This window comes from Zalophus californianus, chromosome 10 (assembly GCF_009762305.2).
Source record: "Zalophus californianus isolate mZalCal1 chromosome 10, mZalCal1.pri.v2, whole genome shotgun sequence".
In the NCBI taxonomy this organism is placed as follows: domain Eukaryota; kingdom Metazoa; phylum Chordata; class Mammalia; order Carnivora; family Otariidae; genus Zalophus; species Zalophus californianus.
Window position 1 is genome coordinate 61,870,271 of NC_045604.1, and position 16,965 is coordinate 61,887,235.

Consider the following 16,965-nt stretch of genomic DNA (forward strand, 5'->3'; position numbering starts at 1 on the left):
ATGAGATCAAGCCCCACCTCAGGCTCCATGCTCAGTGGGGAGTCTGTTTGGGATTCTCTCTCCTTCTCCCTCTGCCCCTCCCCTGCCCCGCTCACTCAAACTCTCTCTCTAAAATGAATAAATAGATCTTTAAAAAAACAAAAACAGGAGCACCTGGGTGGCTCAGTTGGTTAAGTATCTGCCTTCAGCTCAGGTCATGATCCCAGGGTCTTGAGACTTGGGATCAGGCTCCACATCAGGCTCCCTGCTCAGCAGGGAGTCTGCTCCTCCCTCTCCCTCTGCCCCTCCCCCTCTACTCATAATCTCTCTCGCTCTGCTCTCTCTCAAATAAATAAAATCTTTAAAAAAAACCAACAAAACAAAAGCAAAAACAAAAAAACATACCAATACTTTCAAGAAAATCTATGCAAATACAGATATATACAGTCATAGAGTAGGGAGAACTTTAACCCAGCTATAAGAGGCTACATAAAGGCCTGTGGGAAACAGAACGCCACAACCACCACTGGTGCACGTTCGTTCAGACTCCGAGATCTCTGAGAAAACTCGAGATTGCAGGGTTAAAAATAACCCGAAAGGATCAGAGTGAAATGCCCTTGAGATGTGTGTGGTCTGTTCTAAAGTACACAGCAGAAGATGTTTTGTAGGTAGGAGGCCCGCTGTAAACAGCACACGGTGCATTCCCTTCTTTGTTCTCTTATCCTGTGTTAAGGTCTGAGTACAATGGTGTTTACAATGAATTGATCACAGCCAGTTACAGATTTCTTTATTCCTTCTCCACTCCCACTGCTTCACTTAACTAACCCTGTGTATGTGGAAGAATGTGCCTTACTAAGCCCCTGCTGTAAATCATTATAGATCTATGTCATTGTAGAAAGTATATTAGATTATGGAAAATAAACCTCGGGATCTCGGGCTGTTAGCTTGGGGTCCCCTGTGCCTTGCTATACTGTCGTCTTTTTTTCTCAGTTCCTCCGCCGCCCCAGGTCCCTGACTCTCTGAGGTCGACAATGGCCCCCCAAAATGTCAGATCCTAATCTGGAGCCTGTAAATTTTACCTTATTTGGAAACAGGATCTTCACAGATATGATTAAATTAAAGATCTGGAGATGAGATTATCCTGGATTATTTGAGAGGGCCCTAGATGCAATCAATGTACTTGTAAGAGAGGCAGAGGGGATTGGACGCACCCGGGGAGGCAGCCACGTGAAGACAGAGGAGAGATACTTGAGGATGGCAGCTTTGAAGACTAGAGTGACACAGCAGCCAGCGACCCAAGGGGACACGGGCAGCCGCCGCACCCTGGAAGGGGTGAGAAGTGTGTGCCCCCCAGTAGTGGTGGCTGCCGGAGCCTCTGTGGGGACACTGCTCTGCGACACCCAGGTCTCAGCCCAGGGAAACGGATTCCAGACTTCTAACCTCCAGAACTGGGAGAGAATACATTTCTGCTGTTCTAAGCCACCTGTCTGTGGTACTTTGTGGCAGTGGCCACGAGACTACTCCACAAGCTAGCTATGTAGAAGCAATAAAAGATACACAGTTACAAAAGATAAAAAAAAAATCCTATTGCAAAAGAGACCACAAACTATATGAAAAACAGTAAAATTCTGGAATAAATATTTGCCGTGCAGATGAGAAGGGGTTAGTAACTGTACTCTACAAAAATATATTAAAAATTAATAAGAAAAGGCCAAAGCCCAATCAAATCTGGGCAAAGTACGGCTGGCAGACATGAGATGCTTCATGTGTCAAGGGAAGTGCCACACAGAGCTCTCTTTGTACTCAGGAGACTGGAAACAATTTATGAGTGGCAACTTTTACTCCTGTCGGCAATCACACCGCTGCCTTCCACTCAGGAATCCCACACCTAGAACGCATCCCAAAGTAACATAAGCACCAAAACGTCTGTGTGTGTGTGTGTGTGTGTGTGTGTGTGACTTTGTGTCTTAGGGATGCTGTTATCCCGCCTGTGCATATAACATATACACATACATGTACACACATGTCTATGTGCGCACAGAAAAAGTTTAAATTGAAGTTTTAAAGGACTGATTAAAGATATTAAGCAATTGATGATGCAGTCACAAGAAAACAAGGCTAGGATTTATTTTAAGCCATGATGTCCTTTTAAAGCAATACACTTGCCTTGATTTTATCGTTAATTTATGATTTAAGAGACAAAACCACATATGCGTGGATCCCCTCTGGACTCAATTTCCTGGTTTACTTACTTAACCAATTAGTTCAATTATCTACAAGATTGATCTCTTACTTACTTACTATATTTACTGAATTTGCTGAACTTTTTTTCCATTTAGAAAACTTACTGAAATTTTATTTACTTCCCACACTTACTGAAATACATAAAGTTTGCCAGGAATATAAACAAAGACGTATTACTTCCTTGTATATTTGTCAGCATCAACGATTATTCTCCAATAAAAGGACACCCAGAACAGAGAGAAGGGTATTTTAAGCAATTTCATTCAACACATTTACTGGGTGCTTGCTAGGTGCCAGGGACCCTTATAAGTGCTGGAGATAAGTAATTAAATACAGCCCAGTGTGTCAGATGCCAGGGTGGAGGAGGTATAGACCTGGGGACAATATAGCAGGCACTAATAACCCAGCCTAAGGCACACAAGGAAAGTCCCCCAAAGGAAGGGAGGAAGGAAAAAATGTTCCAGGCCTGAGAACTAAGTAAGATTCTTGTAAGCCTGGATGGAATTTGGACCCTGTCTGGAAAGCTCTGCGGATCTCTGAAGGATTTTACATAGGGAAGAACATAATTGAATCTCTGTTTTTCTGTTCTAAAAGAAACTTCTGGGGTACCTGGGTGGCTCAGTCAGTTAAGCATCCGACTCTTGGTTTTGGCTCAGGCCATGGTTTCAGGGTTGTGAGATCGAGCCCCACATCAGGCTCCACACTGGGCGTGGAGCCTGCTTGAAGATGCCCTTCCTCTGCCCCTCCCCCAACTTGGGTGTGCTCTAAAATAAATAAATCATTAAAAAAATTTAAAAAAAAATTCTGACTACAAATTGGAGGACTGGTACAGGTCAGGGCTGGAGGCTGAATGAACAATCAGGTTAGCGTGTGGTCCGGTGGGACAGGGTGGTGCCAGTGGCGATCGGAAAAATGGAAATATCTCAGGCATTTATGAGACAGGACAGTGATGAGCTCCATGGTGAGGCTTGGGCTCAAGGGAGATAGCAGAGCCCCTAAAGGGGGCCAGAGGCCCCAGCAGCTCTCTGGACATGTCTGTGGAACATGGAATACCTCATCCAAAGCAAGAAGATGGTGGCTTACATGTGCGTTCACAAGTGTCCTGAGGGCAGGGATCAGTCACAGCTTTGGGAAGTTAGGCAGTGCCACACATCCAGGAACTTAGCGGAGAACATCTGCCTTGTGGGCAACAAGGATCACCCGCCTGACACCAGCCAGGAGGATCTGCTATGCAGGCCTGCAGGCCGCCAGTCCATTCATTAATCCAGGTTCCATCCCATTAAGGGGCTTAATTATTCTTAATAGTTACTCATCAAGGCCTTGCCTAATGATGGTTATCACAATTATGCACCCCGTGGGAAGGAACACAGCCACCCCTGTCCGGGGCAGATAGATGAAGACAGATGAATAAGCTCATCCTGCCAATAAGAGGCCAGGAAATAGCAAGGAATTAATAGCAGCAGCAGCATGTTTATAACAGGGACCTGGGCAGCTGGATTCCTACAGTAGCTGGAAAGTAGCTTTGGGGTGTCTCCAGTGTCCCCTCCAGCTGCAAAGGGCAGGTGGACAATGTCACCTTGGTGGCGTGGTCAGCCGTGTCTGGAAGCATGTGGATGGCACAGCTCGTCAGCATCCTCTGCTGCAGAAAAGGCGGATGTGATGGGCAAGGGAGGGCCACGAGACATATGCCTGACACTCCAGCTCTTTCACAATCACTTGTTCTGAGTGGGCGGCAGGCCCCACACCACATGAAGGCAGAATTCCTTCAGGTCCTCACTCCTCATGACCCCAGTTCCCCCGGCACGTAACCACGAGGGTGCCCTACACGCTCCCTGAAAATCCCACAGTCTTGAGAAAGCAGCTTAACCTCCTTAGCCTTCTGCCCCCTCTTCTGAGAACTGCTCTCGAGTTAATGAGCAAAAAGAAAATGTTTTGCACAAAACTATTTCCTGTAGCAGAATTTATTCAGAAAAAGAAAAATAAAAAATAGATAACATGTCCAATAGTAAAGAGTTGCATAAATTTAATCTACTACACTGGATATTATACGGCCAATTTAAAATAATGTTTAAAATGTTAAAATAATGTAAAGGTGCTTATGGTATAATATTAAGTTCAAAATTAAGATATAAATTTCTTTGTTTAATATGAGCATATGTAATTATGCATAAAATATCAAACTTAAAAAAAGTTTTGTTGATGGTCACATGGATGATTGTGTTTTTCTAATCATTTCTCTGTAGATTCCAAATTTTCTACAGTAAGAAGCTATTACTATTATAATGAGAAAAAAATCCAACTTACGCTTTTTCAAAGAAAGTTGCAAAAACATTAATCGGCCAAAGGAAAATAGGAAGTGCAGCAAGAAGGTCTAGAGAGAAAACCATCAAGCATTTAGGTGAGCAAAACTAAGATAAGACAATTTTAAGAAAAATCATTATTTAATCCAAATAATTGGGAAGAATATCTTCGGGTTCATGATTTATTCATGCCTATATGATTGGATTTAGAAAGAATCAAAGAGGTTAAACTCTTGCTAATCATAGCGCTTATGAGTTTATATCAGAATGATGATTTCCCTTGGAAATATACTGGAAAGCAAGCAAGAGCATAATTAGGATCACTCAACAGATGGGGAAATAGAAGCACGGTGAAACAGCAGGTATTTACCAAGAAAGAACAGCACTAAGGGAGAACCAGAAGCCACAGAAGCGAGAGAGCTCGCTGAGCCACCAAGAGCCACAGACAGCCTTCCCAGCCTGCTCACTGCCGGTTCCTATTGTTGCTCTATCACTCTGCATTCTCGTCATCTGTTTCTCCATCCCCTCCACTCAGAGTTCCCGGGTGAGTAGGGATCGTTGCTTATTTGATTTTGCATCCTCAGCAAATAGCACAGTACCTTGCTAAATATGTTGCAACAAAGGCACATGCAACATCATTTCATGGCCACATTTCCATTGCAGGAATGCTAATTTGTAAGCTTCTGCTGAGTGTTGATCTTGTGGAACAGGGAAGAGACGCTATTTTGCAAGAAGGAGACACCCTTTCCATCAGGTTATGCTATTTTCGTGCTGACACTGCACACCAGGAGCTTGACTGAAATAATATTTAGCCTAGAGATGTGAGGGCTGAAGAGGAATCCACCATTTCAAATCCCAAAGCAATCACTGGGCTCCCTTCTCTTCTGAGCCACCTGCTAGACAATAAGGCTTCAGCAATAAACGTGACACACACCCCAGAGTCCAGGAAGATGTGAAATATTCCAGTAGAAGTTGCCGCCTTTTTACATCATCACTGAGAGAACAAGTGGGACAAACAGGGTTAAACTGAAACAGGGAAAACTGGGTCCACAAACCGGACGGGAAGGGACCCGTGTGGGCCCGCCGTGAAGTCTACAAGAATCAAACACCTTATTAGACTAGGGTGGTTTTAAGCAGCGATACTCAATCCTGGCTGCTAAGTCATCTTTTTTAAAGGTATCAAAGCCTGAGCCCCTCTCCAGATACTCTCATTTAAGTGTTGGGGGGTGGCCTGGGCATCAGTAGATTCTAGGAGCTCCCCTGGTGATTCTGACAGGTAGTCATGGCTGAAAACCACCCTCCTGGGAACGGAGGGTGAGAATCTGCCTGAAAATATGCACATTTCTCTTTCTTCTTCCTTCACCTAAACCCTGAAGAACAACGTAAATTAGTATCCTGAACCTCCTTTAAGGGAAGTTGAGAACTTGATGGACAGCTGAATGTTATTCCTGCTCTCAGATTACATAGAAAGCAAGGGCTCACTAAGTAAATTTGAAACTCAATGTCCTGCACCAGAAAAACAAAAATAAAAATGAAAACAGCAACTCCCTTTTATGAGCTCCATTATCTGTTGTTTTATAAACATTATCTAAATCCAATTTACAGGGGCGCCTGGGTGGCTCAGTTGGTTAAGCGACTGCCTTCGGCTCAGGTCATGATCCTGGAGTCCCAGGATCGAGTCCCGCATCGGGCTCCCTGCTCAGCAGGGAGTCTGCTTCTCCCTCTGACCCTCTTCCCTCTCGTGCTCTCTCTATCTCATTCTCTCTCTCAAATAAATAAATAAAATCTTTAAAAAAAAATAAATCCAATTTACAAAGCCATCAAGGAGACCGGCAGTATTATACCGTTTTATAGATGAGCTAATTGAGGATCGGATGGGTTGTGACATTTGCCCAGTGTGGCCACAACTGCTAAACTACGGGTGACATCAGACACGTTGGTTGATAAATCCTGTGATCCTCCCACTGGAGTCTGGGCCTCTTGAAGAATGCTGATTGTGTGCCTTTTCCACAAAACCAAACTCTGAGAACGGAAAATAAACAAAAACACGAATTCTAAACTGAGCCAACAGAGCATTAGTATGCATCCTAATTTTGTTTTCATTAATTTATACATATTTTTCCCTATATCCCTGTAAAAAAAAAAAAAACAAAGAACAGGAAGTTGGACGTCATATAGTAGAAATGCATGCAAGCCCCCAGATCCGTATCAAATAAAGGATGAAATGTGTGTTTTTCAGGTTGTGACAGAATATTCCATTTTCTCTGGCTGCCTCACACCAACCTACTAATTACAATGCACCAACCTCTTAATTCCAACTGGCTCAAAGAATTTCAACTACTTAAAGAATCCAGTTTCCACCAACCATGCTCATCTCCTTTCAGGCAAAATGAAAAGCAGGAATGTTGTGATTTTTTTCCTACACTACAAAAAAATTCAGCAAAAAAAGAAATTCCAATTAAATATTATGATGAGGCTGCAAAATTATTGGGTACTTTTCTCAGACTTCTACATGGAAATGACACAGGCAAAAACAGGATTCTCCTGGTTCCAGAAATACTCCTGTGTTGCAAAGTGGACGCTGACTGTCTACATGATGAATGAATGAATGAAGTCTCCTTCAGTACTTAGGGAGGGAATGGACCCACTTTGGAACAGAAGGGGTGGGAAAGAAAGGAAGAATGGAAAAGATGTGGAGAGCACAGAGCCTTAGCTGACCCCTCCAGACAGCACATTTCCTAGGAGGGCTTGAATCATACGGTGATTCTAATAGAAAATGTTAATAATACCATTTATGAACCAGCCGTGAACATCTGTGTTCACAGCCATCTATGAAACAAATGGGACAAGGAAGAGGTTTCTAAGTTAGGTAAATCAAAAGCCTACATCCGCAGTCAGGAAGAATATTGCTAGCAAGAAATGAGCAGGCTACAGGATGGACCAACTAAGTCACACCCGGATGCAAAAGCCTGGCCCAGATCGCAGGACGTGTCCCATCAACATCAAGAGGAGAGCTCTCAATGTTGCCTGTGTGTAGGGGTCTTCAATTTAAAACCAAAACAAAGAGCAGAAAACCAACCAACTGACCAATCAACAAAAATCAGAAGTGGCTGTAGGTTTGAGAAGACCACATGACTTCCTGTGGATTCAAGAGTCAAGATATCAGTTGTCCAAGATATGTGTGTGTTCAGGCACACATGCGTGTGTACATGAGCAGATGGGTGAAAGCAAGACTCTGTGAGGGTGTGTGTTTGTATAAGGACTTGTACTTAATAAATGAAATTCACAATTGTATATATAAAGATAATTTGCATAATCCTTCTTATCTACCCAGAGCTTCACATTTTTAGAAACTATTTCTCTCTCTCTCTCTCTTTTTTTTTTTTTTTTGGTGGTGAAACAAGAAAGGAATTTATTTCTGTGAGGCCAACACTGGAAAGACAGTGGACTAAGTCACAAAGACTCTCTCCAAAGTGCTGAAAAGACTTCTAGGTTTATATAAGGAAAATTGGAACAAAGGCAGGTGGGTGCATGCAGCTGAGGCAGTAAAGGTCAGGTCGATCTCTGCCTTGGGATCAATCACGTGGGGCCTTGCTGGTGTCAGGGCAGTCCTTATTATTTGAGAGGTAGTTTTGGTCCCCATCATGGGATGCTTTGTCCACACGGTCTTTTGCCTGAGTTAAGAAATGAGTGAAACTATTTCTCTTTTAATTTGATGTAACCATCCCAGTTTCCAGCAGAGCATAAAGCATATAATAAGAACTCATTATTTGTTAGTAAAATAAAACTGATTTGAACTAGAGTTGCAGTGTGCACACAAATAACATTCGTGATCCTAACAAACACATAATAAAAAGGCCAAACACTGTACTATGCTCCTCACATACATTAACTAGTGTGATCTACACAACAAACAACAAGGCAGGCTCTGTGACCCTGGTGTTGCTGATGAGGAATTCGAGGCCTACAGAGTTCAGCATCTCACTGGAGGTCACACAGCGGGTAAGCAGATAAAGAGGAACCTGAGCCCCTCCCTCCTTACTCACCTCTGCGGTCTGCCTACCACCTACTGTGTAGAGACAGGATCCTGGCTTTTACTCTCCCAAACTACCCTTGGCTCACCGAACTTCCATTCGTGTTACTCACTAAATTGAGCAAATACCACTATGTTTTTAAAATCCTGATTTTTCAAAATTAATTGTGATGTACCATCAATTGGCAATCATGACTCACGGTAGACAAGTAACTAATTGATTTCATATAAATGCAACTCAAAGATTCAGTTGCTGCAGCTCATTAATTATTTCATTTGGTTTCTGACAGCGAACTCACAGAGAACAGGGTTTTTTTTTGTTGTTGTTTTGTTTATTCCCAATGAATCAGGTAGCTCTGAAATCGTCAAATCACATTTCCTGGCTTTTCCTGAACAGTCTTGATTTCATAAATCCCCATCATCTTATCCCATAAATTAGCAATCACACTGTCCTAGAAATTTCAGTATTTCAGGGTCTAAACTCATCATCTGGGTAGAAAGAAACAAAAATCCTTTGCTCGACCACATATTGTGATTACATTTAAAAATATGGTAACCATGGAACTATAGAGCTCACTAGCCCTTGACATGGCTTTCACACAGAGGAAAGTCACTGACCAGTTTCTTTTCACACAGAAGGAAACAAATACAATACTAGTGCAAGGTGGAAAAGACAAGAGTTTTTCAGGGTAGGAATTGAAACAGCAACCTCTTAGAACTACACATTAAAAAATGCATTTTAATGAACATGTTTATACATACACACGCACAAGTCCAACATTCATCATCTTGTGGATAACGACCATCACTCACTCTGATGAAATTGTTTCTCATCCAGAGAAGACACAGATGTCATGTGCCATGTTGATCTGTGTCTCTTTTCTGCTGAGCTGGGGCCCACCTGCCACTCACTGACCATTTCTCAGTGCATTTTGTTTACAGTTGTATAATAAGTAAATGGGCTGAATCTCAGTTATGGTTCCTGATTATCTATGTGTCATGTATGGTTTTCATGTAGGACTTTTCAGACTCTGTTGGTTTAGAAGTAAATACCGTGTTTGACTCTTTTACTCCTCAAAATAAAACTCTTTTAAAAATATATTCATAGAAAATAAGCTGTGAACCTTGGCCAATTTTCATTATATCGGAACATCTTTAAAAAATTTTAAATTTGTTCATTTGGGTTATCAGGGCGTGAATATTTTTCTTAACATTTTTTTGTTTGTTTTTAGTGCAATAAGCCAATTAGTCAGTGACTACATCCCAATATTTATAAGGTCTTGGTAAAAATAAAAGCATGCTCACAGGTCCAAAGATTGGCCACCCAAATTCTGAAATGAAATTTTTTTTGGCCAATATAGTTATATTTAGGACACTGCATTTTCTATTCTCAAGATAGTGCTTATAAAGTACAATGTTATTTCCTTTCCCTGCACACATATTCCATATTCACATATCAAGAATGCCCCATTATTTACTATAGCAGCTCAATTTTAAAACTGCCATGAGAATTTGCTACAAATTTGGATCCTTTAGTGTTTTGTGTGGAACAATGCTAAATATTGAATCCAGAGTCTTGAATATCCTATTGCATTTGAAAGATAAGATCAGGTAAAAGTTAAACAGGCATTCAGCCAGTACCTTCTTTTTTTTAGGAATGGTAAAACTTAGTGGCTTGAAGAGAACAGAATCCAGGGTCCTTACATTGCACCTGAAGAGAAAAAGTTGGCAATAAGGACCCGCTTTCGGGACACAGGTTCCTTGCCCCATTCCCGACCTCTGCACCATTACCCTCCACTGGTAGGATGGAGGGGAGGACAGAAGGGAACCAGCTTCTTTCAAAATAATCTTTAAAATCCAAGACGTGTGGTACTTAGACCAGTTCTCCTGGGTCCCTTTGCAAATACTGCTCTAGAGGTCGAGGGTGGCCTGAGGGAAGATGGGACATGGAGCCAATCAGGAGCCAAGCGCCATTTCTATTCCACAAATTTGCTCTTTACTTTTATGTATTTGTTTTTCTTTTAAGATTTTCCTATTCATCCTAGTGCAACAGATTCAGCTCTGCTAGGATGTCAGCTCCATGAAGGAAGGGATCTTGAGTTTGTGCAGTATTTGATTTGATGGCTTGCTTTTGTCATTTGGCCCTTGACAGGGTCAAATGTGATCATGTAAAACACTCTGAAAGCATGAATTCCTTGCCAATATGTTATTAATCTAAGAACTACCCTCTCATTTATGCTTTTTATCTCAAGGCTGATGCTTGGGTTGGTTCGCCAGCATACAAACCTGTTTGTAGACTCCTATTTCCTGGTGTGGCTTGTAAGTTCTAGAAGTCTGGTGGCCACATAAAATGCTAGCACTTCTGTGGGACAGAGGCAGGTGAGGCAGACATTCTAACTTGTATCACCTTGGTTTTTGTTGTTTTCCAACTTGCTTTTTTTTTTAAACTGAAGTATAGTTGATATATTAGTTTTAGGTGATCACACGGTGATTCAACAATTCTACACATTGTGCAGCACTCACCATGATAAGTCTAGTACCATCCATCACCACACAATTATTACAATGTTATTGACTATATTCCCTATGCTGTACTTTATATCCCCATGACTTCTTGATTTTATAACTGCAAGTCTGTACCTCTTAGTCCCCTTCACCTATTTTGCCCGTTCCCCCACCTTAAAGCCCACAGTCCAAACCTGGTGTTCGACCAGTGGAGACTGATTGCACAGGGTTTCTCAGCATCATCACTTGACCACCAACAGACCAGACCAGAGGAAGAGGAAAACATTCACTACCATGCTGAGGGCAGAACCCTCCAAACAGTGCTGTGAGCCTCACTGGTTCGCACTGATCCCCATTCCCCACAGGTCGTGGTACTCAGGGCCAAAAACAGGCAGGGATGGAAGAGCTGGTCCCCAGATCACTCTCACAGACTGCCTGAATCCACTTAACTGCATAAGCAAGTGAAGCCCCTTGCTCCTTCCTGTGTGCGCATGCGGAGCTCTCCTCAGGAAGATGCAGGAGATTACATCCAGCACTCTGCAGAAACCGACTGCTTTTAATCTACAAGGCACCCTGTGCTGTGAGAGATCCGAGAGGCAGCAAAGAGGCATCTCTTTGGCAGGAGCACTATGATTCCCCCAGAAGACATCAGTTCTAACTGGGGTGTCCTCCTAAAGGGGTGCTGTGTGACTTCAATCACAGCCAGGTTATTGGCAGTAAATTGAAAGACTCCACTGTTGCCAGGAGGCCGGTTGTTGGAGTGACCTGAACTAAGCTTCCAGGCATAGTCTTCTTTCCCTGTGAGTAATGCCCACCTTAATTCCCTCTGAGGTCATGTGACCGGCTAATATTCTCTCCTTGACCAAACTCCAGCTGGGCTACTCTGAGCCCTCTTCTTCCCTAGGCTCAACCTTGTCTTATAAAAACTGTGGACTCTCAGCACAAATTACTTCCTCCACCCCACCCGGCTCCCTCCTCGTCTCCCTCATTAAAAGGCTTGAACAAAATCCTAACAGTTTCAACAGTTCAAGGCCCCATCCCCAGGATGACCCTGCCCCGTTAACACACCTGCTTCAGAAAGCTCAAGATTGTCAAAAGAATTTGCTGTTTGTTCCCGCCAACACCTAAAGAGAAGGCCCCTATCTCCCAGTCTCTGTGGGAGGGTAGGAGCCTAACTTTGGCAAGCGCCAGCTAGCAAACCCCAGATGGGCTTCCTATGGACCAAACCCCTCTCCCCACCTTTTATAAACTTCTACTTCCCTGGTCCTATTTAAGCGCCCACAGTCCCCCACCTTCCTCATTCTCCCTAAAAAATGCTCCATCATCTCTGTACAAATCTGAGTTCAGTTCAGTTCACTCGGACCCTTTTCCCTATTGCAAAAATATACTCCTGATTTAAATCTGTCCTTAGAACTTTAACCAGTGTCTGGCTTTGTTTCTGTTTGACACAATCCATTCAACAACTACTTAGCAAATATTTACTGAGCACCTAGTATGTGCCTAGCACCACGCTTGGTATTGTTATTCAAAGCAGACCCAGAACCTCATCTACGCTCCGTTAGTGGAACTGAATACTGACCATGAGGTCATGTCACAGCCTTTCTGTGACCCATCTTCGACCCGATAGTGTGAACGCCTAGGAGGGTTTGCTGGGCTTGTAGAACAAGAGGGCTGAATGGGGTAGTTGAGAACTTTTCAAATGTTTCTGCGCATACAAATCAGCTGGGGATCTTAATGAAATGGAGATCCTGAATCAGGTAGGGCTGGGTGGGTCCTGAGATTCTGCACTTCTTTATAAGCTCCCAGGGAAAAAAGATGCTTCTGGTCCCAGGGCCAAACTTTGAGTAGTGACAGTTTAGCTCACACCTGAAGGATTAGGGTGAAAGGTCAGGTTAAAAGTAAGGAGAGGCCAGGGGTTCTCAGATGGCTTCTGAGAATTATGTCCATCTTAACACTACCCATCCAGGGACTCTACATTACCTATAGAGACATGTGAGCACCCCTGTTCCACTGGTTTGAACCACCATGCACCAGTCCCCAGAGCTGGCCGAGACTACCAGATGCTCTGCTTACTGTCTCAGTCCCTGAATCACTCTGAATCCTGCAAATGGATTTAATGGGCAGCCCTGGAGAATGCTGTAGGTTCCCTGGGACCTCCAAGCCTCATCAACTCCCAGCCTAGACTGATTACAGAAATCCTGGAAGCCAACCAGGGTTGAGGGCAGGCTCAGAGAGAAATAGTAGCCACTGGGAAAAATAAAGCCAGTTAGCAAAGATCACTTTGTAGTTGGGGAGAAAAATCCATCATTCCGGGGGCACAACATTTCAGAAAAGAATTCAACTAGGTCACCAAGCCCAAGAGTAAACGCCAATCTGCCCACTGTGTGTTTGATACTCCCAGCTCTTCAGGGGTTCCCACGACGTTGACAGCCTGGGGCTCACACAGCATGGACGCCTGTGCTGGTCTGGGCCCCAGCATACAGCATGGTTCAGCAGGTCAAACGAAAGCTTGTAGTTCCTGCTCAATTCAGTGGCTATGAGCTGGTCTTGTCCAGGACAAAGGAAAGACAACTTGAATTATCTCTTGCTCACACCATCAAACCTGCTATAGGAAATTGTTTCCAAAGTTTGCTGCATAACAATTTCCCTTTCCTGAACTGGCATGCTTCTGCTAGAATCTCTTGCCCCTCCCCTGGATGTGGGCTGCCGACCTTGTGAACTTGCTCTGACTAACAGAATGTGGCCAAAGTCATGTTCTAGGAGCCCAGGAATTCAGAGGTCCTGCAATTTTCACTTTTGCCCTCTTGGGATCCAGCTGCCTGGTAGAAAGCCAGGGTTAGATTATTAAGTGATGAGTGTCCACTTGGGGATAACAAGAGCTGACTAGCCCCCAGACAGTCCAGATCCAGCCACTGTCCCAGCTAACCACAACCACATGAGAGATCCCAGCCAACACTACTGGAGCAAAAAGCTGTGCATCCTGTTCCCAGATCACAGGAAATAATACTAAGTTTTAGAGTTGTTTGTTTCACCTCAACAGATAACTGAAATAACCCATTGACTAATGGGTTTGTAGACCTGGCTAAGGAGATTATTTAGGCAGGTTATCAAAGTGTTAATGGTATATGGTCAGAAGCGCTGTTCCATTTTCATGCAGAAGTTTGAGAAAATGTAGAGAATCTAGAAGAGTTGCTCAATTCAGCAAAATACTCTCCAAGTCAGAAATGGCCTCAGGGTACAGATGAAATGACAGACGTGACAGTAAGATTCTTTGTCAAGATCTCAGAAAGACTGAAAGTGGTGGGCGGTTCATAGGCCCCCTCAACCAGACAAAGAGCTCCTGGCAACTTTCTAAGGGACAGGTCCTGAAGCAGCCTGAATCACAGTCCAAAGGAGAGAAGACCCATCACCAAGTCTTTGCCATCAGGGTTTTTGCTAACAGAGTGGTTTATGACTGGATACAAATTAAGTCTACAAAGGTTAAAGGGATTATGCCATTTTGGTCTAAAAAAAAAAAGGGACAGAGATGCTTTAAAATGAACAGAGGTCTCTGGGGCCTTAGATTCTACTAGCAGGAAGTCAACTAAGAAAGTTGGAAGCAAACACAGGCTATTTCTTATGGAAGAGAAAGAACAACACAGAGGGGAGCAAAGAGCTTCTGAGAACCACAGATTAGGAAAGCTCCCCCAGGGAGCAGAACTAGATCCAAGCCCAATAGCATTCCCTGTTCTCTGAGCTTGGAAGCCTTGCGGCGTGGGCTGGGCTGGATTTCAAAACTGCTATGGGCTCAGGACTGGTCTGTGCTCTTCATCCCCCACCCCCACCACTTAAACAAAAGTATCTACTGTAGTTATCTTATCACTGCCTCCCTGTTATAGGTTGGGAGTGTGTATCGGGAGGCATAGGACTTGTCTTCTAGTTCATGGTTTCTAAATCAAGAGAAGTCCATATGGGGAGCCTCATCCTGATCCAGATGTGATGCAGATGAGGAGATCCTGAACTTCGAGGCTTTGCTGTAATGGGGGGGGGCGGTATTTCATATGTGGAAGAGATATGGATTGCTATGGCCAGAGTGGACTATGATATATAATTTCCAAAGATGCCTGCCAAAAATCTTCCTTATTCCCGTATAGATGCCACTCCTCCCATCTTGGATTGTAACTTGCTTAGAGCAACAGAATAGGGTTGAAGCAGCTGTGATCCCAGAGCCCACATCTTAAAAGGCCTCATACTTTCTGCTTTTGGCTTTTACGATATAACCACCCCTTAAAGTATTCAGGCTCATTTATTGAATGATGAGAGACATATGCAGAGAGAGGCTCAGACATTCCAGCCACCCCAAACAACACTATGTGGATCAGAGACAAGTTCTCTCTGCTAAACCCCACCCAGAATCATGACTAAATGATTATTATTTTTGATCCCACTAAGTTTTGGAATGATCTATGCAGCAGCAAATACCTGACCTACCTGTGTAAACAGGAGAGGCAGAAAAGTGCAGAAAACAATTAGTAAATTTATTTTCTTCTTCAGCACGGCCTTTGTGGGTTTTGTTTCTTTGTTTTTATCTATTTTCTGGTATCCTTTGATTTTAAAATAGTACAACTGAATAAAAGATTTCAAAGCACCAATGAGGTAGTGACTGTAGGCTTAATGCCAACACATTTTATATATGGTGACAAAACTGATTTTATCCTTGACCAGACAGGATGTGTAAGTGCAGGCCAGTGGTCATATACTTGGGTAGAACAGCCTGGGTGGCTCAGCGCTATAGTGGTCGTTACGACACAAAATAACAAGAAATAAAACAAAAAAACTCCTAAAGATGACCAGGATCACTTTCCTATCTCCATGACATTTCATTCAGAATTCATTTAGATCATTTCATCAGATTTCTAAAAGCTGTTCTTGTAAATTAGCACATTTCTCTCTCCTCTTCAGCCAAATAGGACACAGACAAGAATATACAACTATACTGGGAAGTTTGATTCCACTATTAAAGAAAAAAGTTGGCTCTGGATCCTCAAGGTGAATTATGACACCCATTAACCAAATAAATGCCTCAGCAAGCAGGCACGGGGTTCACTCTACAAGCATGCAGGTGGAGCAAAGCAGAATTCTGGGGTGTGCTGTCCACAGATACCGTGGTGTGAATGGCGCCCCCTGAAGTGGTCCACATCAGCAATGCTGTTAGAGAGCCTACCATATGCACAGATGAAACATGAGTTTGCCCTTGAAAACCTGGCATTCTAGCAGGAACTGAGCAACACATGATCAACAATGGCACATACACATGAATGTAATGATGTACAGGTACTGTGGGTGGAGGTAGACTAAAAAACAGACCTTGAACTGAAGAAGTGAAGGCCAGAACCCAAAGGCGTGGGAGATGCACATAAGTAAAATCATCACACACACAGAAGATGCAGCTTACCTGACATGCTGATGGATGACTGTGGTTGAGATCCCAATGGGAAGACACTATGTCAACAGACTTTTTGGCCATGTTGAGTAAGTTCATCCAGCCTTGGAAAAGTGATAAGTGAAATGGTGCGTTTTCTGAATAGTTAAGGCCTTCAGGAATATTTTCCACCAGGGCAATTCTTAGAAAAGATTTTGAAAAACAAACAAACAAAATCTAGTCAAATTTGAAGCCACAGATCTTTATACATGCATACAGAGACATCTGGAACATCCTCTTTACTCTTTTTGAATATATATGTTCCTCATTATTTACATTTTCCACCAAAGGTCTCTTACATTTCCCCTCTGCTAACCTTCCCAGTTCTGAGAGTTTAGCTGCTCTGGTTTTCCCAGATTTGTTCATATTTCAGAAAATCATAGTATATGTTCCTAATGTCCAGTTTCAAACTAGCCTTGAAAGAAAAATTCAGAGCTTCCTAC

The 16,965-nt window shown here is 43.1% G+C and overlaps 1 protein-coding gene across 2 annotated transcripts in view; it reads right to left on the reverse strand.

Moving 5' to 3' along the window:
- Positions 1-16,965, reverse strand: part of PLD5 (phospholipase D family member 5) — a 411,859-nt gene that overhangs the window by 174,370 nt on the left and 220,524 nt on the right. For both annotated transcript variants that reach the window (XM_027611260.2, XM_027611261.2), the window contains exon 3: positions 16,496-16,664. In XM_027611260.2, the coding sequence (XP_027467061.1) occupies positions 16,496-16,664 (169 nt within the window). The remainder of the gene's footprint in view (positions 1-16,495; positions 16,665-16,965) is intronic.